This window comes from Limanda limanda, chromosome 14, assembly GCF_963576545.1.
Source record: "Limanda limanda chromosome 14, fLimLim1.1, whole genome shotgun sequence".
NCBI lineage: Eukaryota > Metazoa > Chordata > Actinopteri > Pleuronectiformes > Pleuronectidae > Limanda > Limanda limanda.
Genome location: NC_083649.1, coordinates 11861843 through 11887698, shown reverse-complemented (window position 1 = coordinate 11887698; position 25856 = coordinate 11861843). Strand labels below are relative to the sequence as shown.

The following is a 25856-nucleotide window of genomic DNA, read 5'->3' as shown; positions in this document are numbered from 1 at the left end:
CTGAGCTCAAAAGGAAGGGATGGTAGAAGATGTTTTAACAATAATGTAAGAAGTCAGAATTGGGAGAGACATAATTGTTAATGTCACACAAAATTGTCTGGTGTTTTTAAAATGAATTTTTCATAACTGAAGTGAATAAAGTAAAGCTATGGAGTCTCAACGCCCTTTAATTTTTTTTTGCGTTCTCCCCCCGAAAAAGAAGTTTCGGGGGGGCAGAAAGCAGCAGCAGGGTTCCCGCAGCCCAGGGGACCGTGGAAGGCTCGAGCACGCCCCTGCTAGAGTCCCGCACTGTGCCCGTGGAGCAGAGCTGGAGGAGGTGATGTCTCTTTAAGAAGCCGAAACAATCGTACAACCCCCCCCAACAAGTCATCGGACCTGTCAATCATCCGGTCGGCGCCCTTTGATGTTGGGACTCCTCACCATGTCTCAGCCGGGCTCAGTGAGCAGTTTGCTGTAGCAGGGACACACCAGTCCACCAGCAGGGACACACCAGTCCACCAGCAGGGACACACCGGGACACACCAGTCCAACAGCAGGGACACACCGGGACCCAGCAGTCCTCACACCAGCCCGGGGACGCCACATCGCAACTTTCCTCCATGTACGTGGAGACACTTTCTGCACTTTGGAGGACAACCCCACGCTCGCCGAGGAGGAGATTTCAACCCAGAAGTCCTTTGATTTAGTTCCCCCCCTACACTTTTCTTCTCCCTTGTTACGCGTATTTTCTTTTGGTTCTTTTTTTGCAACGAGCCACTGAGCGAGGGTTAGGGGGACAGACAGAGACATGCCTCAGCTGAGCAGCGGCGGCGGGGACGACCTGGGAGCGAACGACGAGATGATCGCGTTCAAAGACGAAGGGGAGCAGGAGGAGAAGATCCAGGAGAACGCGTTCACCGAGCGGGACCTGGCCGACCTCAAGTCCTCCCTGGTGAACGAGTCCGAGACCAGCCAGAGCCCCAGCGCGGCGGTAGGTGCCACGGACTGTGTGTGTGTCTGTCTGTGTGCGTGTGTGTGGATATACAATACAGTGCGTGTGTGTGTGTGTGTAAGTGTGTGTTTTATTCTCCACGCTGCTGACAAGCCGCTGAATGAATTCCCTCCTCAGGGTTACAGTAGTGAAATTCCCACCATGTCTTTTCTCCACCTTTTGGGACCCTCATAACCCATTCTCACCCCCCCACCCTGTGCTTGTTGTCGGTCCCTCCAGGCGGGCAGACGGGGACAGCAGCCGGGCGAGCAGCGGGGCTTCGCGGACAAACACCGGGAGCATCACGACGGAGGTGAGAAACACACGGAAAAACATTCGAAAAACATTCACACACACACACACACTTGGCTACACAATCGCTCTCATCCGGTTCCTGAAGCCGCTACTGTCTCAGCTGAGAGGCGATGAAACAGACCCCCCCCCCACCCCCCCTATTGTGTCAAAGAGAAGAGCCGGACGGTCACCGGGACACGTGTTGCTACTTTAGAGAAAACTTCAAAGAGTTTGAGTTTTCAGGTGGACACTGTAAAAAAAAACACAATAAACTCCACGTTGTCAAATTTTTCTCCTGAATCAGACACTTGTTGGTTATGTCTGTTTCAAGGAGATTCGAGTAGAAAGTAGCAGCTTTAAAATGTCGTTTTAATAATAAGTATTTGGGTCAATTGTGAGAATAACGTGCAGTTTACCATTCTTAATAGAGCTGTTTTGAAAATTGACAGTCCCCATTCTGGAGTAAAATTCGGTCATAACCAATTGAAAGATGCCTTGCTGCAAAAAATTGAGAAAAAACATGCTAATTTGTTTGTTCAACCCTGATTTATCAACTACTGTTTGAAAAAAAACCTTCTTATTCAGAGCAAATCTGACATGCTATTAAAGATAAATCACCTTTGTTCCACTAAATGTGTTTTTAAAGTGAAAATATTGGGGACGTTTTTGCTCATTTACATGTTCGTAGCATCCTTTGTTTAAAAAAAGATATGAAAACCAAATATTGGTCTCCTAAATCTCTCTTATAACATATCACATGAGTTGGTTTAACATTTGTCGTTTCATTTTAAAATGGTATTAGATTGTTATAAATGGTGCTTGATACCTCTGTAAAAGGGCTGACCAAAGTAATTATATTAAAGATGTTGGCCATACAGCCCAAAATTATATCAAGAAAAAAAAAGTTCATATAGTGTCAGTCGATACAGGTAGTTATTATGTTAAATGTCAGATTCGTATAAGTATTAAGACTCAGTTTTGCTCTTGAGTGACGGTGTGGTTTGAAACTGTTCTTTATGGCCAGAGAACGACAATTATTTGATCAACAACAAAACATTTTACAAATCCGAGGTAATCTCTTCACTCTGCCTACAAAATGCATGATCGTTATATCGATAAATTGGACATCTGGTATAGTCTTATTCTCATCCAACTCTGGTTATACTGACAGTGTGATCTTCCAACTGCTTTCATGTATAAAATCTATCGCCCTTATTTTAGAAATAAAGGGTTTTTAAAGTGTACCCCTGGACATTTTATACAGTGTAGCCTTTGCCATACTTTGTCAAACCTGGTATCAACCTGGGTGCTTGAGAGGTTTATTTAAGTTTTTTTTTGTTTAGGTGGCCACCCATAAGAACAGCAATTTCACTTTCCCTCCCCTTGGGCGAATTGCAGTTTTAATTAAAGGCACCACTCTAGACTTGTAGTCAGTCGCAAAACTTAATTTCAGTCATTTCTGAAATGAAAAATGTTCTCACATTGTGTTCCTTTGAGCACAATCCTCATCAAATGTAAATCTGTGGTTACAAATGCGCCTGTTTGGGGGGTCTTGAGGAAAAAGAAATGACACCCACAGGTAACCGGAGAGAAAAAGAACCACCCTGAATGATGCTGATTACGTGATTGCATTATTTCAGGTTCTGTAACTGTAGTTCCGGGCAAATTAAAAGTTGTGGCACCTTTGTAAAAGTTCAGCAGTGAGGAGTGATTTGACTGGAGCACTAGAAAACTTTCTCTCTCTCTCTGGGTGTTTCATGCAGATAACCTAGTTCTACCTAGCTCTACCTGAGCCACAGAGAGGCCCCTGATGCTTATTATGGGTGGTGGTGAGAGATAGATTAACACATAGGCTACAGGAGTTCACGCCTCTCAGGCTAGGTGGCGGTTGTTACGCTTTTGTCTCAAGTGTCGTCGTCTGTGCTCATACGAGGATATAACATGTAGTGACTAGAGCACTTGTAAATAATTGGCCTTCTGTGTGCGCACATGTAATTTGGATGTCAAGTTTTAGTTTTTAATCTGAAGCCGGAAGTTGAATCTTTTACAACATTGTGGGAGTGAGTATCAGTTTTAACTTGATTTCAATCCTTTTAGAGAGATTCCATTGTTCATCCACAACTTCTGTTATTCTCTAAACAACTAAATCAACTTGAAAATGTCTCCACACTGATACCGGTCACCTTAGAGACCAATGTAAATGTAATCTGGACAGAAATTTAAAAAAAAACTTCTTCAAACTGCTATAATAAATGATGCTATTACACATTTATTGTAGTTTTGAGTCTCTCACCATTATTTGTTTGTTTTTTTCAGTGTCGAAGCACCAAGATGGAGGCATGTACAAGACGCCAGCGTATGCCGGCTATCCCTTCCTCATGCTGCCGGACCCCTACCTCCCCAACAGCTCAGTTTCTCCATCTGTAAGTCTGCTCCTGTTTCAAACCTTCTGCTGGCTGCAGTGCACATTGTCACTGCTGGTTATCTGTGTGTGTGTGTGTGTGTGTGTGTGTGTGTGTGTGTGTGTGTGTGTGTGTGTGTGTGTGTGTGTGTGTGTGTGCTGCTTGGTACACACACTCAGTGAACACATGGTTTTGTGCTTCAGGAAGGAAAATAAGTTTTATTCGATGAGCGATTAAAATTATATTCAGTGTAAGTGGCGATGCTCTCATCACGGTCGCTCACCACAAGGAGGAAATGTGACGAAAGAAAGCAACGTACACTCAGGGATGGAAATGTCAGTAGTGCGGGTGGCCGCTGGCTAGTATCTTTTATTTTTGGCAGAAGCAAAGACATCCTCTGTCAGCAGAATTCAGTCATAACAAACAGAGACGGCGTGGACCTGACAGATCACTAATGGGTGGAGATTCTTCTGTGCTTTTCGGGATAAAGACATGAAGATGTTTTTGTGGGTATTTCAGCTTTTTCCAATTTTTTCTGTGCATCTGATGTTGGACATTTATAAACATTCAGTTACAGCAGCCTAGAAATCACTAAGATCCTCTCTATTAGATTCGATTCGACAGACTGTGGTTTAAACTATATAGCCTCTTATACACTTAATTCCTACAAAATGACATTTCTTTGGTTGTATACAGATTTTCTAATGGCTTTTTTTGATACATACGATTTGCATTGTGATTGAGTATTTATAATAGTTAGGCTATTTTAGAGTTAAGCTTCTTTTGAGCTACTGAGAGATATAATGCGTATAGTACAGACCTGTCAATCAAACCAAAGAAACGCCTCCCTCGCCCATTCAAATTAGTCAGTTTATATCGGTGCAGTGAATAAGAGTGTCTGTAGTTTAATGCAGTGAAGGTAAATGTTGGTTCGATGCTACGAGATTCTCTGTCAGTGTCAGTTCGCAGTCGCAGCCTCTGCAAATCAGTCCCAAACTTTACACATGTTCTTATTTGGCTTTGAACTGAACTGTGTTGTTTCCCCTGAAACAGCCGTAGAAAATGAAGCACGGCGTAAAACGCAGCAAAATTAAATCAAAGCGCTGCCGCCTCACCAGGGAACACGGCAAAAAGATCCTGTTTTTGTTTACGCCTTCGTCGGAGTTGGAAATATGATTGATGTCGTCACCCTGAGTTTTTTTTTTCAACTCTAAGAGCCCGGAATGAATGACGAGAGGTTTGTTGCTGCCTTTAATGGCTGTTCTAAGTGTTAAACCGCTAAAACAAACATCAGAAAGACTCATGGAAGGATTTCAAGTATGCAGTATCACTCATCCAGCCAGACAGCCCTGGAAAATTAATCATACCATCCCTTCAAGTCACTCATAAGAACCAACATCCATGGATAGGCTGACTAATTGCACCAAACATGAGCAGTTGTGCCAAATTCATTTTTCACGTGCTGTGTAATCCTGTTGCCTGAATTAACCCCCTGCTCTTGTCGGCGAGACGTTGCTGAACAGAAGAGACAACTGTTTGCGGGATCACATGAACTGTGGGCTGATCTAATATGAAGCACGGTGAATTGGGAATCTGCTTTATGGCCAGAAAAATGTGATTCCTCTAATGACACCTTGAAGTTTCTCACAGTGTTTTGCACCGCACAGTCTGGGTCAAGGCCCGGCTCGGTTAGTCGTGGGAGATTTTGACTGGGTCACGGAAGGGTCAAAAACAGCTGACTGCTGTTTCTCCCACTACAGAAGATTCTCTCTATAAATCCCTCAGGCTACCACATAAAAACAAAAACTGTTATCTCTGGGAAGATAAACTTTGATAAAATGTCATGTTATTTGTGAATCAATCGCTCCACCACAGTTGTACAGTGTATAGTTGAATTAAATGTCAGTCTTTTAAAATAAACAGGGGAAGCACACCTTATCTTCCCTATAATTAAAATCCAATCTTCCAGATTCTAATGTTTAGGAAAAAAAATTATCGTGTGTTTTTGTTTTATTGGTGAGAAAAAGTGTGACAAAATGTAGCTCCTCACAGGCCTAATTGAATGAACTGTGAGTATGATAGAACGTAGTCACATTTCCCTATACATGCTTATACTCTTTGTTGCATAACATCGTACATCCGGCATCGCACTGCTCAAACATGGTGATCAAGTGTGATGGTATTTGTCATTTATCAGTTGGTCTCCTTCTCTTCTCCTCTCCTCTCCTCTCTTTTCTTCTCCACTCTGCTCTACTCTTCTCGAGTGCCATCCGCCGAGCCTCTAGGAGATTGTGTTTGTTGAGAGCGGAGTGGAGGAGGAGGATGGAGGGAAGGAGTGGTGGTGGTGTTCGAGATAAAGAGCACTTTCTTCCCCTGTGTGTCTTCGGGACTCCACACAATGCTCACTTGTTGCTGCTTCCCTTGTAATTAGCCCACTGGTTGTGAGGCGGTACAGACGCATCGGGCCCCGTCTACCTGCCACTTGAAAGGGCTCAGAGTGCTGGTTTAGGGGTTTTTGAGGTGGGTGCTGATGATTATGGATGAAAGGGATGGATTGGGAACTATAGGTCTGGGAGACGTACAGAAGAAAAGGGGCTGTTTGGTGTTTTCCTCGTGTTGTGGTGTTAGTAAGGGACATGGTGATGCATGTTACGTCTGTGTGTGTCCATGTCTTACTGCTCTCCTGTCTTCTTTTGACTGTGACTTTAAAAGTGTCTTTACTGCTAGTGTCTTGTTTCTTCTTCTAAAATATCTTTGAGTCATCGTTAAGTTCTTAAAAGGTTACGCCCCCAAGCTATTTTTTTATATACAACTAAAAAATCAAAACGTATTCAGTGTAAGCACCTTAATGAAGATGAAATCATATTTACCTGCTGAGTTTTTCTCATATCAGTAATTTAATTATCAGAATTACAGTATACATGATTTTCCCGTGAGTTTGGTGATAAGAACGCAGAGTTTGCTCATGTGATTCATTCTGATATTTATCAACAAAAACTTAAATCTCTTTATTTATGATCTGTAAATTAAACTACCAAGTTTAAAATGTTCAGATTTCAGCTTTTGAAATGTGAAGATCTTTGTCTCAGCGTGTTTGTTGGACAAACCTGTGACATTTGAAGACTTTGCCCACATCGCTAGAGACAGCTTCTGATGTTTTAATGGCCAAATGTTGATTCAGGAAAGTTACAAGATAAATTGAATATGACTAAAGTAGATGATCAGATGCCCTACTTCTATTATTATGTTACTGAATTATTGTTTATCTATACATCAAGCTTGTGTGGAGACGGTGATGGTTATAAGTCTGTGGGAGACTGAATGTTGTCAGAGTTCATCAGCCGAAGTTTCCTAAAAGCTGCTGCTGCTGTTTTCCCGTAAACAACTCTAATCTGTTGAACTCATTGTGAGATCATTGGTGAAATGACAGATAGCTAAATATTAATTGTAATATTTGTATTTCCCCTTTCTATCCAAGGGCAAAACCTGGGTTTAGATTTCATTGTACGAGTGGGTTCCAGAGTGTAAATATGTTGTTACTCATGCCCTTTGAATACATTTTGTGTGACTGATGCTCTGGGGATTTGAATGAGAATCTGTCAGAAGGCATTAACTACAACCATCAAAACATTTCCAAGAGCTGTTGTTGTTCTGGAAAGATAAACGTGTTATTTTCCATGTTCACCCTAACCAGATTTTGTGAAATTGACAAAAAAAGCTGGATTAATCACACCCCTCAATTCTCTGGACTTATTGTTAACATCTCATATAAGACGAAAAAGCTTGTAATCTCCTATGAGAAGGCATTTGTACAAAGCGAATACACACTGGAGGCTCCTTCTCCCATTCAGCTGTAATACTGGTATTACAGTGTTTCATGGGGCATTTGGCTGTTATATTAATGGAGATATCAGGCGTCCTCTCAGAGGAAGTGGCCAAAGACAGAGATTTGTGGGATTCAGCGATACGACTAAACTCCCTCCGCTTGTTGTCTTTGGATAAAGCTTTATCCACTGTGAGTAAGACGCTGCGTATTGTGTTAGTGTGTGTGTGTGTGTGCGTTATTGTGGCTTAAGTTCCTTCCACTAAGTTATTTGTGTGTATCTAAGGGGCATTTTGTGTGTGTGTGTGTGTGGGTCTCTCTGTTTATCTGCATGTTTTTTCCTCAAGTTTGTTGCCTTGGGGTTGTGTTTGTTTCCAAGGTTCATGGTGCATTTTGTGTGCTAATGTTTTGTGTGTGTGTGTGTGTCAGACCCTCACTAGCTGTGAGTATAATGCTGTGGATTACCAAAGTCAGTGTTTCTGAAGCGATAATCACTCTTTGTTGTCAAACCCCAGCAGAACGGAGATTCTCAATAATGAATAACTCACAATTTTTCCCTCCATCCTTCTCCCAACTCCTTTTCCTTTTGCCTCTTTTCACTTATCCAACTCTTTTTCTTGTCGGTGCTATTTTCATCACCCTAGCTGGAATCTAAGCATAGGGTTCCTCCGATTCAGCTTCCTGTCATAGTTTTTTAACTTGCATAAAGCTCCAGAATCAACATTAATCTACTGCGCAGCATAATAAGTACCTCATCACCACACCTTACCTGGAGGACCTGTATGCTGGGAGCAAACACGCTGCTGAAACGTTTTAGAGAATCTTGCAGAATCTTTATCAGGTCAGGGAATGTGGCAGTGTAGATGAGTGAATATAGAGTTCACCATGCTGATGTGTTGCGCCACAGTTTCAGTGGCTGCTGTTGTTCAGGGCTGGATTATGGCTTGTGAAAGGGTTTTCTTAGAAAGCAGACACACATTAGACTGAAGAAGTGGATGAGGAGAGATGAAGAACAGAGTGATGAACGGTCTCATTGTCTGTTTGTATTAACCTGAGTTTATAATAATAATCCTAGGACCACACCATTATGTTCTCTCTGACGGAGATTAACTGAGTTTCCCTGGAATGTGATGGACTAAACTTCTTACAACAACATGTTGTTCTCGTCTTTTATCCAGTCATATATTTCAAACTGGCTGGAGTGTTGAGAAAATATCCACTAATTGAACAACGATTTAGTAGTCCTCAATCTGTTTCCGTTGCTTAAGCTGCCTTTCCAACTGCTTCACAATAAAAGCTTATCGTTGTTATGCTAGTGGAAGGTTTTTGATGTCTGATTGATTTGATTGATTGACGTGATGAACCCCATTCATTTTAGCTGTGTGGCTGTGGACTCAAGCCCTGACAGAAAATCATGAAATCCAAAGTAAGAGCAGGAATAAATTGGGAGAAGATGTGACGTTATCTGATTGTTGTTGGTGATTGGTTGAAATTAGCCCTTTCCCCTAAAACAAAAACAGCCACCATGCGTGTTTTGAATACCTCCACCATGGAGGATATCTTTCCAAGTCTGTTTGATGTCAGCAGGATTATGTAAAAACTATTGAACTGATTTTAGTGAAAGTTGCTTGAAGGGTGGATTATGGGCCAAGGGAAAAAGCCATTAACCTTTGAAGCGGATTTGATACATTTTCAGAATGATTTTTGTGAGGGATGTGTGGAGTGCAAATGTCTGTGGACAAGTGGAAATGGTGTGTCATATTTTAATGGATGTGTTTAGACTATACATTTCAATCAGAAGCTTTTACTGACCATATTTTATGAGTTTGTTGTCTCTCGTGTCCAGTTTGGAAATAAAATAGAACTTCTTCTGTTTTGAGAGAAGCATTTACTTGCCAATGCAGTTTTGGCAACTAGAAGTTTAAAAACAATCTTAATGTGAGAGTTAACGGATGAAACTCCAAGTGAAGTCTTTGGAGGTTTGTTATCTGAAAATCGAGAAGCTGTTAAAACAACTGATATTTGGCTGCGCACAGTTTTTCTTCATCGTCAGAGAGGCTGTGAAACTCCCTGTGATGTGGAAGCTGTGGTCACACGATGACGTCAACACCCTCAGAAGATGACCCGCTGCGCAAAAACCCTTTCATTCTTACTTTACCTGGACGTTGTCTGTAAAAGTCTTACTGTACATGTTGTGAATAACAGTAAAGTTTTTTGTTTATAACTTTAAGCATGTAAACTTAGTCACTGGAATTTACAAGTCAGCATGTAACGCCTCTGTTTACGAAGAGCACTATCTTTGTCTCGTTTGGGGGAACTTCCTGCTCTTTTGACATCTCATCGCACAGACTGAAATTAAAAATTGACAGTAAGACCACAAAGAGAGAGTTTTTGGGAAAGGTAGCGGTAAAGCGTTGTCATTTCTAAGATCTCAAAATGTCCCTTTGTGGCTTTAACTAAAATCCATCACGGGGGGAAATTTAATTGTTTTTTCCCACTTCAACGGAAAGCTTGTTACTTTTACTATTATTATGTAGGTGAATTTTAGGTTTCGTGTTCTCGGCACATACACGTTTCATATGCCTCTATCTCCATTCAAAACATGAGCTGCTGTTGCTAACAAGCTCCCATCCCCGTTTCCTCCTCCGCGTGTCTCCCACATAATACCAGGTCGATCCTCCCTAAGATCAATGGAATGGCATGTGTGTGTGCATGTCTCTTGGATCTTGCCACTTCCTTGTTTCCCATTGTATTGTGGTGTTGACAGGGGGGTGGTTCAGCCAGCCCCTAGTCCCTTGGTAAACAATGGCAGCAACACAGGCTGAGGCCTCCCTAATCCCCCTTCATATGGACCCAAGGGCTGGGATGAGCGGCAGTGGGGCCCCTCTGCCTCTGACTGCCTATGATAAGGACCCTGCCGCTTGGATCTAAGAGGCCTAGGAGAAAAGAGGCTTTCACAATAAGGCAGCAAAAGCTGGGGTCAGATGGAAACCCTGCATTGCAAAGTGTTGCTATATATAAAAAAGTATATCAAGAATGGAGAGAAGAAGTGTAAAGTAACATCCATGTTGTCAAAGTAAAAGCTTTTTTCTAAAAGCTGATTATGTTGGAGTTTTCAGTTTGTACAGGAGGAAACTGGCAGAGTCTTAAATCACCATTGTTGCAGTGTATGTAAGTGTGAGATTACAGTTGTGTAAAGTCTCAGATTAGTGAGTGAAATGAGGCTGACGATAGGGAGGCAAAGCTCCATGATTCCTCTTTGGCAAACAAGCAAATATCCTTGTTTTTTCCTCCTCATTCACATCACATGAAATGATTTATGTTGTTGTCTCATTATTTTGGATTTATTCTTTATGATTAGCCAGATATTAGACCCCAAAAGGCTTTGAAAAGAAAAGGAGGAAAACATATGTTTGTACAAGGTCGATCCTTTAACAGTAGCCGTGGTTCTCATTATCCTTGACAGAACTTAAAAGTTACCATATATTCAAAGAATTGTCCCTGATGTACCATTAGTGTTGGTGTGTGTGTAAACATTTTTTTTTACCTTTTTTTTACCTTTTCCACCATAAACATTGACCTTGTCAGGACCAGTCAGACCTCATGGAGACCAAAGCCTGGTTCCAAGCATGAGGTTCAAAACATCATGTCTGAGGTCCTGGTAAAGGTTAGTTATAAGATGTGAGTTGTGGTTTGGTTAAGGTTTGGGTTTGGCATGAATGGTCCTGGTTAAGGTTTGGGTTAGGCTGCCAATGCATAGTCAAACCTGTGTGTGTATGTGTGTGGCCACTTGTTGGCTTGTTAATTCAGTCTCAGGTAGACTTCGGGTTCCCAGCTGCTTTGAAGAGGGACATGAAACATGAGCAGTAGATCAAAATAAATTAGGATGTTGACAGAAAAATCGACTGTAAAGATGGAGTTTAAAGAGAGAGGGCTGGAGAGTTGAAGAGAGCATTATAGAGTGAAAATTAAAATACAAATGAGATCATAAAAGCAGGAGATCTTCCTCATCACCCTGCAGGCTTTGAAGGCACCAAAAAAAAAGAATTTGCTCAGATGACTATTTCAAGAGGCGGAAAAGTTTAAAAGAATATCAGAAGAGGAGAAAACCCCTTTGGATGGCCCCGAGGTGTTTATACCTGTAATTATTCATCCACTTATTTCTTTCCGGCGCGTAGGGAAGGAAGGGGGGGGGGGGGGGGGAAGCAGCAGAGCAGTAAAAGACAGGTGTTGGCAAAGGAAGTGTGGGTTTGTTTGATTGATATTATTAACTCCGCTTTTTTCTCACACAGACAAACTGTTGTGCGTCGACTCTTTCTTTTTTCCCCTTAAAGTCTTTTAGCAGAACATCGAACTGATTGTGGTTCCGATCAGAGTCTCGTAAGAGCAACAAGTCGACAGTTGGAAACCTCACGAGCGGTTGTTGCTGCTTGTGTTTCTCTTAAGTGAGACCACATTTCCCATAATTCCTCCCACGCTTCCTGTCACCAAGAGGATGCTCAAGGTCTGATATGTTGGAGGATGTTTTTTTTTTCTGCTGCTTTTCAATTTTGTGGCCATAATTCTTTCTCGTGCTGTAAACTTCAATCTCCTGCTGAGCCGTAAAGCAACATGTCGGACTCACTGTGACCTGTTGGTATGGAGCATTGACATAAAGATTTTATCATCTATTCACTGTTTGAGAGTCATGCAACACATTTTCTGATTCCAGTGTCTTTTCCAATGTGAGGATTTGCTGCTTTACAGCTAAACTGGGTATAACACCCCCCCAACATGTTTTGTGATCGAGTTATGCAGGAGTATCTGCTCCAGTGATTCTGACGGGTTTTCATGTGTTTGCTTTCTTCAGTTCGCTGGTCTTCTCTCTCGATGCTGTAAAGTGTGTACACACATCATTTCCTGCAGGTATTAGATGGGGTGTGCAGAGGTCTGAGTTGAGATTTTCCTCAGATTCACCTTTTGTCTATTGGTTGAAAGAGCGCTAAAAAGAGCAGTGACAAGTTTACGTACTGTAAATGGATTCCTAAAATACCAATCGCCAAGTTAAAAGGAGATCCATTGGTGATTTCAGCTACACAGACTCGGTGTGTTGAATATTTAAAAAAGAGAGGAAGCGAGAGATAGAAACTGTGACAAAAGAGCAAGTTTCGAGAAGTAACTCTTTGTTTGGTCGCCAGTATTTGTTTGTGAGGCGTGTGCATGTGTGCGTTTGTGCTTTTGTGAGTTGCGGGATGTTGCACCCAGGTGAGTCATTGGCCGGTGGAGCGAATCCATGCAGCGTTTCCTCTGTGTTGTTGTTTACAGAGCGAACCGTGCAGACCCCCCTCCCCCCAGATGTGTGTTCTCAGCTTGCAGTTAATCAGTGACAGCACTGTCTCCCTCACACACCAGCAGATATCAAATTTGTCGCATATCATTCATGCTCATTCATTTACTGTTGATTGTATTTTAAAACTAGTTTCTGAGTTGGAACTTGTGTGGTTAAGCTTTACAAAAGGACAGAAGTGATGCTATGAAATGTAGTAACTGTGATAAGGTTATCACAAAAGCATTTCCGGCAGCGACGGGTTTGACCTCAGAATTCCTCATGCCCTCAGTCATAGGTTCATTGTCCTGTGTGGTGGTAGATCCAGCTCAAGTAAAAACAAGTGTAAAATATTATACCTGTGTCCTGAAATATAAAGAATATAAATGGATCCACATCTAATTTCCATAAATAATGGATTAAAGGGCAAACTCAAGTCAAATTGTCTGGATGCAGTGCAGATCTTTTGTTTGTGCTCTGGCTTCAGTTAAACATTATAGAATTACCCTGTCATACATAATACATTATTTTCTGAATCCGCTTGAATCGAAAAAAAGTTTTTCTTTCAGCACATTTTGGATTCTGTTCTTAATAAAATAATATGGAAAGGATTTTTATGAAGAATTAATACTATCAATCTGTTCTTACATAACAGTAGTTTCCTCGTGTGTGGGATTGTCTGTTATTGTTCTCATATTTGGATGTTCACTAGTTCATAAAACAGACCTGCTGCTTCTGTGTTGACCTGTTTACTTTAAGACTGAAGTGAACTCGCAGACCCATCACAGGGTTTGTTGGTTAGTTGGCCACACTCTCAACTTGTAAACATGTTGAAACCTCCCTCCCTTCATCCATCCATCCATCCAATCATCATCCATCCATCCCTTGTCCCTGGTCAGTGAAGAGAAATCTCGGCTCTTCAGCAGCTTAGTTTCTTTGACATTTGAAGTGGAAATACTGGCTTTGGTTATCAAAAGTGTGAACATGCATTCAAACAGACAGTTGAGAAGTCATATGGAAGCACAGATATACATTGAAGGATTTAGTTATGCAGAGTTTCAAGCACCACAGTGTCTTGCATTTCACATTTGTTCTTGAAGCATCTTGTATTGATTTAACAGTTTTACTAATCAAGAATCCTGCATCAACTCTGACTACTTCCCTGCATGCACATTTTCTTTAATACTCACAACACATTTACATCAACTTTGCAAAAATAAACTACAAAGTTGATCTATTTATGTCGATCATGACACTGTACCTTATCAGAAACCTGCAGCATCCATGTTTGTCTGTTTTTACAAACATTTTTCCAGTTAGAATATAAAGTTGTGGTATTTTAAAACCTGTTTTTAGCAAAACTAAGATTTATATAAAACATAAAAATCAGTGGTTGCCTGTAAGATTGAGAGATATCACATGACCTTTGGGAATTGAAGTCTTGTTTCATTTCCTTTTTATTGGTCACAGGTCACATTTAGCTTCTCTTAGGCTGAAAGGTCAAGTGTGTAAGTTTTTATCTCTGCTTATAAATCCAGCAAACAGACATGAAGAAATCAGATAAATGCACTTAATCATCACTTTATCCAAATCTACTACTCACATTTATCTGCTAGAGTAAACAGAGCCCATATGTAATGAGGGTATGAGCTCCACTCAGATTGACTCTGACATTTTATATGCCTGCAGTCTCAGCCACACACGGCGTGTTTTCCTTTGTGCCGAAGCTTCTACTGTTTGCAAACAGAGTCAGTGTGACGCTCATATGAGATCGTACATGACAGTCTGCCAGGTGATCGGCCTCTTTCATCCACGCCTGTGAGGAAATTTACAACCTGTTTACACTCTCCTACTGAGAGATGGAGCCTGTGTGTGTGTGTGTGTCTGTGTGTGTGTGTGTGTGTGTGTGTGTGTGTTTCTAGAGCGAGTGTCACTGCTGACTTCTGTGTCTGTGTGAGTTATACTCTATATATGAGTTATACATATACTCTTCTTCTACTTCACAGTGAGAGTAGATCTCAGTGCAACAGCATTTGCAATACAACCGGGACAGTTTGACATAATGACTTTGTCTACTCTCAGGAAGCACATAAAGGCCTCTAAATCTAATTAACACATTATGTGTGTTTGTTAAATTGTACGAAAAACCCAAAGCATGAATACAACAATTCTCTCCATTGCATAGGGTTATCGTTATATATCACAAACCCTCTGCTACAAGGCAAATCAGTATATTTTCCAAAGGCTTGATTTAGTTTCTTGATCCACACAAACTTATGAGACATCACTATTTACTTAATTATTACATTATCTCCACGTTTTTTTTAATTAATCTTGCAATTCAACATGTTAAACCTGTTTGACTCTTTAATCTTTTATTTGACCACCTTGGTGTTTTTTGAGTGACATGGTAACTTAGAAATTGATAAAGTCCCATGATGACCCTCCCCGCCTCCTCCTCCACTCGTCTCAGCCTCCACGCACATTATCATCATTGTAGCATGCACTTTATTAAAAAAGTGTTTGTAAAAATAGCTGCTAAAGTGAAACTCAAACCCCATCATCCTCCTCCTCCTCCTCCACCACCCCTCTCCACCCCGTGCCCGTGGCTCTGCCCAGACCAGCTGGAGCCTCCACAGCCGCATGAAGCAGCACACATGGCTGTGATCTCGTGCGCACACATGCACACACACGCACCCACGCGCACACACACACACACACACACACAGGAGCACAAGTCTAATCCTTCCTCATATGATACTCATCTGCTGTGGGAGGGAAGCAGTCTCCGCCTTTTAAGCTATATATATAGTTGTATGTATATATATATATACACACCACTCATACTTATTCTGAAATCACATTAAGCCACACCCACATTTACTACACACGGAAAACAGAAAAAACCCACTTAAAGCCCTCACTCATAGTAGTTTAAGCTACACTGTACATCTTAACTTCCTTCTTCTGCTCAAAGCACACTGACGTACTAACATACACACACAACAGTTTAACATGCAGTGTGCATTGTTTACCTACATTGTTTGTACTGTTTTCCAACCACAGAGCAGGGATCATGTTTCCTGGTTTAGTTGATTTGTCTTTTAAATGTAATTGATTAACTTGTATTTGGTAAAAATGTTACAAAAGTCTTAAAGGTCAGTAAAAGACAATGTCAGACAGTGAATTTGGTAATGATGATCTCTGATGATGATCTCCACTTTCTATGGAAGGACTTTTTTTACACAAGTCTGTGTCGACAGAGGTCAGCCAGTGTTTTCAGTAACTTATCTCCATGGATATATAATCAGCACTGCATCAGGTTTGAGTTTTTTTGTTGATATTTAAGTAAAATGATCCCTGGTCACACATGGAACATGTCGCCTCCTCCTGTTCGTTGATACTGGATTCTGGATTTCGAAATACAAGGAGCCATAACGTGTGCTGGTCCGCATTAGTTGTCATGAACCAGACAATTAATGGAGACCGACTATTGCGACGATGTTTGGGTCAGAAATGTGATTCGCTTCACACGGAGCCTGTCCAATTAAAATAGTTTGAATAGGTTGGACATTGGTCCTGCCAGCCTATTCAATGCAGAACGACACATAATGGAATGTATAGCTCCACCAGGGCAATTAGTTCCAGTTTAAAAGATTGAATGTACAATCAAACTCATGACTGTTATGAATGCATTTGTTTGGTTTGAAGTGCGAAGCACTGAATTTTAAGTTGGGACTAGCACCTGAACTTAATTTAATTTTAATTGTGAAGCTAAAATATGTCTCCATGTTTTCTTTTAATGGCAGACACTTTTCAATGTGTAAGTGGATCTTTGCTATTTGGCTTTAACATGGAAAATCATATATATCAGTATATTAATAATCTACTGAAGGTAAATCCTGTAAATCCAGAAGTGACACTGCAAAGACATAATACTTAGATGTTAAATCTTGTTAGAAACCTGAGTGCATCTTCACTGATTTAAGAAGAGTCTAACAGCTGATAATATTCAGAACTCATCACTTCATACAATGCTAGCTTGTGTGGATTCTCAGCTCTAGCGCCCCCTTCCTGCCTTCCACGAGGTTTGGCGATGTCGAACGTGTCAGTGACTTGAGTCACTTGTTTGAAGTCGTTTCATAAGTGATGTTAAAAACACCATGTTGTGCCATTGGAGAACCGCACAGAGAGAAAATGAGTCCCAGGTGAATGTGTGGCCGCCAACTGCTCGAGCTCTGTGATGACTTCAGTCTGTGTAAGCTCATGTTATTTGGCTCCGCTTCCTTGTGTTAATTTCATTTTTAAGCCAGAAAAAGGAGAGACGGAGGAATTCCCTCTTCAACAAGCTTCCTCAAAAGGCGTTCGGCCATGCGTCAAATTGATTTCCTACCTTTGTTTTTTGGAGCAAGGAAAGAGACCCATCCTCACAGTTTGTGGCCATGGGAAGCTTTTCTATGGGTCTACAGAGAGAAAGAGACCTGACACTTACGCACTAACACAGACACGTGATAGGAGTGTAACTTTCCTCACCGGCCTCCATTCTCTGATTAGTACTGGACTTGTAGAAAAGGTTTACCCTGCTTCTGATGCGTCAGGATTTCAGAGTCAATGGAAATGAGAGAGGCAGGAGCAACGCAAGGCCTTGAGGACACGAGGAGGGGTGTTGTTTTCATGAAAGAGGATGGGAGGGTTTATGGGTGGAGCAGAAAGAGGAGTGGAATGGTAAAATCATGAGAGAGAAAAATCAAAAACAAGTTGCTTTAATGACAAATCCTGTTGTTGTTGACACCAAGCATCTCATATGTTAGATGCAGGAAGTAATAGAGCGCATCAAGCATTGTTGTTGTTTTCAGAGTGTGTGTGTGTGTGTGTGTGTGTGTGTGTGTGTGTGTGTGTGTGTGTGTGTGTGTGTGTGTGTGTGTGTGTGTGTGTGTGTGAAGGTCCTGTGGTAAATTGGCGTGTGCGAGCACTTTTTAAAACTGAAAATCTAGAGCAACTGAGATGTATACAGCAGTATGTGGTGTGCGGTGACCATGTGTGTGTATGTGTGAGGGGTGTGTGTGTGTGTGCATGCTGGTGTAGGTGTTGCACATTGTACAGGACATTTATGTGGGAAACACTGTATGCATCGATGAAAGGGATGAGGTGGGTGGGCAGGAAGTGAAGAACAAAAGAAACGCATCATCTGATAAATCAAATGGCTGCAGATTGAGTTGATCAGATGTGGGAATGACAAGGTGGAGAAAGAAGAGGGGAAAGTGGATGCAGAAGAGTGGGAGAAGAGTTGAAAGAGGTAGAATGATTGACAGACAGTATGAGAGAGAGAATGAGAAAAAGAGAGAACAATGAAGGTAGAGAAGATAACTGCAGTATAGCGGAAGGGAGTTAGCAGTAAACAATGAGAAGCCGGTAACCGCGTTGTGCACCTGGTGAAACAAAACCACAGCCCCAGTTGAAACAGTCTCATAAGAAAACCTTTAACCGTTTAAACACTTCACTCAATGGAAATCAGCACCAATCCAGAGCAAGTCTGAATCTCGAAAGTCAGTTTTACCCTTTTAACATTAGAAAGTGAACTTGTTTGAAGAAACCAAAGATGGCAGCAGAGGAGCGACGGTCAAAATGATCGAGACTGAATCATTTTCACCTTGTTGATGCCTCTTCTTTGTAGTTTCAGTTTTCCGGTTTGATTGGTCAAAATGGAAACCTTAAGGTATTCTGGCCTCAAATCTTGTCCATCACCTTCAGATTCTGCACATTCACAAATGTATAATCTGTTCGTAGAGGATAGAGTGCCGATAAAGTACCTGGGTTGGTATGGACAAAAACACTTTGTGCCTCAGATGAATATGGTTAAAGGCCTCACTTGAAAATACTCAAATGTTTTGAGCCCAAAGATCTGATTCGGGCTTGAAACACCTTTCTTATTCAAATGTGACAAAAGATGTTTAAAGAGCCTGTTCGACATCCTTCAGTGGCAGAATTCACACATGCAATTATTCAGACTCGGCACCTGGGCAATGGAGAAGTGTATGTTACGCAAATTGAAACATACCAAAGTACTTTTAATAATAGAAAACCAAGGTTGGGTTATTGAGTTTTTTGTTAGTGTGTTTTTGGAGAGTTTTATTTTTTTACTTCGGTGCAGCGGCCTGTTCATGATGAGGGACACATTTTGCATTTTGACAAAAAAATCAAAAGAAAAGTTATTGATTGAAACAATATGAAGCATGAATATGATGCATAGTTATTTGTTTTGATCAAAGTATGAATCCAGGCGCCATTGATTAGCCATTTTTTTCCCTTCATTAAGAGGGAATGTAAGAAGATGGGCTATTTCCTGACAGACAGAAATTCAGTCAGACAGACAGGCTCCATCTATGACGTTTTTATGATCCCCTCGTCGACTCTTCCCTCCAGACAGAAGCAGATTTACAACAGGCACAGGCACAGTCATCCGCCCATTGTCAGGACCCCAGAGGACTCATTCCCCCAGAGCCCACCCCAAACTCCCCCGCTGAGCCGCAGATCACGACGACTGTCACCACTCCTCTCCTCTCTGTCCCGTAGACATTCTTTTGCCCTTCGTCACTCTGCTTCACCTCATCTCTCACTCTAATTTCCTTTTTAGTTTAAAAACAGCTCCCATGGTCTTAATACTGCCAATTACATGCAGCCATAACTCTGACACGGTCACAAACAAGGAGCGCAGCGCGAGTGCCATCCAGGCTCCAGTCGATCTCCCTGCAGAGTCGACATGAATCCCAGGCCAATGGAGGCAATACTGGTTTCAATTAAGCATCCATTAGCTGAACATCAAGTCAGTGGTATGCTATTTTGATTAGAGGAAGTAGGGGAGAGGACTGTTGATCTATTTTTTCCTCCTTTTGTGAATTTCACCACAGGGAGAGAAAGTCCTCAAATGTCCCCGGAGTCTCTGCTTTTAATAAAAAAAATACGACATTGTCAGAAAAACAGATAAAATAATGATCATTCCAACTATATTATGACAAAATTGTGTCATGTGCAGGAGGATGCATTGGTCTAGTGTTAAAAACATTAACACATGATGGTTATGGTTTGTTAACCTTTATTAGAACAGGTTTACCACTACATATTTTTATATATTTATATATGTTTGTTGTTTTATATATATATATATATTATTGTACTTTCCACTCCAGCAGCACACGAACACTTCCCTACTGGACACTGACACTATCACATCATTGTATTCCATTCCTGTATCTGTATATATATTCTCCGTATGTGATTTATGTATGTATGTCAGTGTGGTGTTTAAGTGTTAACTGTATAAGCTACATGATGATCTGAATTTCTCTCGGGATTAATAAAGTATCCATCTATCTATCTATCTATCTATCTATCTATCTATCTATCTATCTATCTATCTATCTATCTATCTATCTATCTATCTATCTATCTATCTATCTATCTATCTATCTATCTATCTATCTATCTATCTATCTATCTATCTATCTATCTATCTATCTATCTATCTATCTATCTATCTATCTATCTCTCTATCTCTCTCTCTCTCTCTCTCTCTCTATCTCTCTATCTCTCTATCTATCTATCTATCTATCTATCTATCTATCTATCTATCTATCTATCTATCTATCTATCTATCTATCTATCTATCTATCTATCTATCTATCTATCTATCTATCTATCTATCTATCTATCATTGTCTCGCACAACTTAAACCAATTGGTTTGAAAGAACTTGCAACAAAGACTTACGACATGTTAAACACTTTCACATTCAATCCTCCCATTAAACATTTCGAGGTTGTTTTTTTCATTTTGCTAATACAATATAATGCAGAGTTAAGTTTCTGTCTTCCTTTTACACATCCACAAATGTACTACCCCCCCCCCCCGCTCCCTCTCATTTCATCCAGCAATAAACCCCCCTCCCCTTCCATCGCAATCTGTCCCAAACTTAGCCACATCTAAGAAACACAGTTTCACAAACACATTATCCATTGCTCTCATATCCATTTAACACATTGTTAATCAGCTGACATCATAGGATTGAAAAATAATTTAAGACAGGATTATTTCATATTCTTAAGAAACTTTTGGTTCTCTGGTTTTCCAGAATTTCTCCAATTCCTCACAGCAGGCCATATGAATGTGAGAGGCTGTGACTGGGAATAAAATCTGGATATTACAGTCATGACAGAAAGACTTTTACTAACGTCAGTTGAGCTGAAGAGTGTATTTAAATGTTATTTGAAGCTCAGTGAAAAGAGCAAGACTTAAATTGTTTATTTGCTATACAAAATGTACTGAGGGTGTTCTCTGAAGTGCAGCTCCCTCTCTCTTTGTGGAAGTGCATTGTATGCGTGTGTGTGTGTGTGTGTGTGTGTGTGTGTGTGTGTGTGTGTGTGTGTGTGTGTGTGTGTGTGTGTGTGTGTGTGTGTGTGTGTGTGTGTGTGTGTGTGTGTGTGTGTGTGTGTGTGTGTGTGTGTGTGTGTGTGTGTGTGTGTGTGTGTGTGTGTGTGTGTGTGAGTGTGTGTGTTGGGTGCGTACAGTTAGAGGAGGTTAAGCCTGTTGTGGTTTACCATGGAAAATAAAGGCCTCCAGTCTTATTGTCACCTGAACGACAAACACACACACTCCTCCTCCCTGTGCGATGCTTTTGTGTTGCTGGTGGAAAATTTCAAACGTTCACTCGCTCAACTGAATCTCCTCTTTTTTTTCCTTTCATTGCTTTAAATAAGGAGAAGTTACTGTCTGCAATGGAAATCATTCATAACAGCGAGAGACAAATATAAAGACATTGCGTATATCTCACAAGTGTTTCCTTTATTATGATACCAAGATTATTCAAATTATTCAAACCTTGATGATGCAGAGATAAAGTCAGAGCCAAGGCGAGAGGAGAGGAGGATATATATTAGGAACTTCAAGTCAAAGCATGAATGATCATGGTTTTTTATACCTGCATTGTTTTAAAGATATGTCTCAGCTTCTTGTGGATGCATCGCTTTTCAACCAGGGAAAGAATGTGGAGAAAATCATCTCCTATTAGCACATTCATCGAAGAGTCATCGTGTCTTGCGTGAAAGTACAGATGAGCAGCAGAGTGAGGCAGAAGTCTTGGAGCATTAGAAACCGAGTTGCACAACATCAGTTTGGTTTTAACGTGCTGGCAGTGGATGAGATGCTCGGTCATTTACCAGTCACGGAAAAATCGCAGAGTTTGATCAGGGAAGTAATGGGGTTGAAAGCGTGTTCGTGCTTTACAGCTGCACTACACGCAGTAGCTAGAGGGAGGAAAAGGAGGGAAGGAGTCCAGGATGGGAGCAGCGATCTCTGGTTTGGCCTCAGTCGAGCTTCTTGGTTTTTGGGTTTCACATGATGTTTCTTTTGGACCGAGATGAAACGAGTGAGGGAGCGAAGGACGGAGGGGAGAGAGCGATAGGACAAAAACAAATAAATACAGACAGAAAGTGAGACATCGACTCTGGAGAGCAAGTTCCAGCTTCCTGCATCCAAACAAGGTAGTTTGTCTCCTATGAAAACAGCAGCCGCGGGACGGCCTTCCCAAATAAAGCTTTTTACTTTCAGTAAACTCACTAATCATCACAAATGACAGCGAGTTACAGATATGTAGATCAACAAAATTCCATCTAGCCGTTGATGTTCTGCACCTTTTGACCACATCACATGATCCTAATCCTCATCTGATGATCAACAAAATTTCAGCCAACATGGATGGGCAAACCTGAAGATCACGTCATATGATCTTCATCAGTTCATCACTACTAATCGGACCTTGAGGGGAGATTATTTTGCTGGCTGTTGATTCCAAGGGCATGAATTAACCTTTACGGAATGAAGCCACCAACGAGTGTTGCTGTGAGCAACTCATAGATTGTATGTTAAGATGGACGACATGACTGCTAGCAACGTTACAGTGAAACTATTAAAGTTGTATAAAGAAATGTAAGTAGCTGTTGGTGTTGAATAAAAGAGCGGAACATCCAAACACCTTCAATATGGCAGAGAAAGGCCTTGGTTACGTCCCCTGAAAGCTCCCTGGTCCATAAATAATTAAACTATGTAAAAAAGGAACATGCAGCTCTTGTTTTCTAGTGCTGTCTGTGCCGTGTGGAGACTATCATCTCCATCGTCGGGCAGTTGGACCTGGGGGGGGGGGGGGGTGAAGCGAGCCATAAGAGCTGCTGATGGTTAGCCGCTTGGCTCGGGCAGAACAGAACTGAGATGCATAGAGGCCCGGGAACAATTATGGCTTAGCAAGAGTAACAGAGCTGAGCCAGGCAGCTGCCGGTTGTTCTCTGAATATGCAATGTGTGTGTGTGTGTGTGTGTGTGTGTGTGTGTGTGTGTGTGTGTGTGAGTGATTGTGTTTGTGTGTATTCAGGGGGCGTCCAGAGGGAGCGGTGAATTCATACGCAGCCCCATATTTACATTACAAATCACGACTAAACAATTCAGGCGACCACAAATGCAAACATCAGACGCTTTTATAGACTGGAGGGACGGGTAACAGTGATGGAGGGATGTGCAGAGGAATGCAGGGATAAGGGCACGAAAACAAGGAGGGATGGAGTTATGGAAAAATGACTGACGAGAATAAAGTGGAAGTGGAATAGTTCCCTTTTGCTGAAAAGTTTCTTAATTTTCTGTCGTTCAGGGCAGCCATGGGCTTCAATTAATTTCTGTTAATATCAGCACGCAGACTACTGATATCTGCAAGTTTTTTAATACATTATATTAAACGTTTATTAGTGTGGGGCTGCTACTAATGATTTTTTGGATTTTCAATTAATCTGCAGATTTTTTTCAGTTGGTAAATCGGTCTTTAAATGATCAGAAAATGGTGAAAAGGTAAAATATTCAATTTACTGACTTATAAAATCTTCCCTCAACCAAATATACTTTAGTATGATTGTTGCTGTAAATTTTTTTCATAACTCTTGGTCTTAAACCCATTAAGGCACTGATTAAAAACCCACTTGAAAACCCAACCCAGACCTTTAAACTATGAGGTTCACAAAGGGAACTCCTCTATACCAGGAGCTCAGGAAAAAGAGAAGAGTGAGGGAGTGAGCAGTTGACAAACGCTGATTTGAAAGCAGAGGGCCCTGAGCAGAGCGGGCCACTTTATTTTGGGGTGATAATTACACACTGTGGCCGACTCACCATGTTATTAGTTCAGATGATCGATAGCAGAATATCAACCCCCTCTGTTCAACAACCGAGCGGCTTGGCTGGCGCTCCGTAAACCACAGGCCTGCCACGCTCTCTGGGGGACCCTCACACACACACACACACACACACACACTCACAAAAACACACCGAATTTTGTTTTAGATCATGCACACACTCCTAAAAAGATGAAAAGAAATAAATGGACACACACACATTCTCTCGCATAAATACGTCCACATTCATGCGTACACATGCACAGTATGTCAGAGAGAACACTGGGCCCCAGAGATGGCGAGTGGTGACGGGCGGTCTCTCTGATGCTGCTGCTGCACACTGAGCCCCCCCCCCCGGGCCCGTGCATGCAGCTCTGTGGTAGAACACACCAGCGCTAGCCCTCGCAAGGTTTTGGACGAGCTCCACATGTGGTCAGCTGGATGGTAGCGCCCTCGCTTCACTCGCCCAAAGTACACAGATGACTCCAGTGGACTCGTGCCCTGTCGAAATCCTCGGGTTTACTGCCCCCAGACGAGAGCCAAGACTTTTCTGTTTCTTCTCGCAGTCTTTCTGTTTACATTACATTCAACTGGACAAATGCTATAAGATGTAATTTCTTTATCCATGCTCTTTTGAAATGTACAACAACCTAAAATACTTTTCCTGGTGTTAGCATGACGCTAAACATAGTCCTGAAACTGCTCTGTTTCACAATATCTCTCACCAGCGTCGCACAGGTCCGCACATAACTTAGTGTGAGATAACAAAGGTTAAATAGCATCATTGACAGCATTATTAACATCCTGAGGCAAATTCAGTCTGTGTATTTTACACCTTGATAACATTATCGATATTCAGTCGGATAATAATACAGAAAATAAAGGCATATCGATATCTATTTATCTTTATCAATTGGGTTTTGCAAGGAGATATTTAAAATCATTGCAATTTAAAACAAACTATATACATCAGCCAGTAAATGTCTCAGGAATATTTTACCCCCTGATATTAATAACGCCTATGGCTCAAAAATACTCTTATGGGTCAGGCACTAAAAATAAACACTAAAACTGCTTTTAATTGTATATGAAATCAGTCTGAATTGATTTTCAAACTTTTAAGCTCGAAGTCACAAAGCATTTTACTGGATTTACTGCACCAAATTGCGTACATTCATCTGTTACTTTGTCATTATCACATTGGCAGATTCTCTACACATTTTTAAATTTGTTTCGGACCGTCAAGAGGTCTCAGTCCAGTGCAGGTTATTGGGTTAGTGCTGTGTTGTGTTAAAACACAACACAGAATGTGCGAGGTAAACCCTGGTGGGGAGCGCATCTCTTCTCTCCAACACCCCTTTGAGTTCCTGGAGATAAAAGCAGCCGGCGCAACATCAAATCGATAGGTCCATCAATGGGAACATATCCTGAAGATTAAAGAGAAAACTCGCTCAGAGACACAGAGGGAAGGCAGGATGCTAATAAAGTACAAGGCCTGGCCAATGGAAAGGGATTTAATTGATGGGTGGAAAGGAGATGGATGAAAAGGTGAGGGATGATGATGTTGTAATGGGGTTGTGTGTGTTTGTGTGCCGAGGCTCCTTTTGTAATCAGTGAACACTCTTTTCCTTTTATTCATCCATTAGTAAGACTTCATTTGTGTAAATATTTATCAGTTATTCATCCACCCTTTCAAATATTCATGCAGCTCCGTTTCTACCTGTGCATCTGTACATCAATGATCTCCCCCTCGTCTCTTCTTCTCAAATCTCTGTCTCTACTGTTTTCTTTTGAAGTTTTCAGTTTTCACTCCGATCCGGTGCCCGTCTGCTTTCTTAATCCTGTTTTATCTGTTTCACA

General features: G+C 41.4%; 1 protein-coding gene across 8 annotated transcripts in view; it reads left to right on the top strand.

Annotated features, from left to right (window-relative positions):
* The first annotated feature begins 423 nt into the window (after window positions 1-423).
* Window positions 424-25856, top strand: part of tcf7 (transcription factor 7) — a 59542-nt gene continuing 34109 nt past the window's right edge. For all 8 annotated transcript variants that reach the window (XM_061085716.1, XM_061085715.1, XM_061085713.1 and 5 more), the window contains exons 1-3: window positions 424-970; window positions 1211-1283; window positions 3581-3687. In XM_061085716.1, the coding sequence (XP_060941699.1) occupies window positions 788-970; window positions 1211-1283; window positions 3581-3687 (363 nt within the window). In that variant the 5' untranslated portion in view covers window positions 424-787. The remainder of the gene's footprint in view (window positions 971-1210; window positions 1284-3580; window positions 3688-25856) is intronic.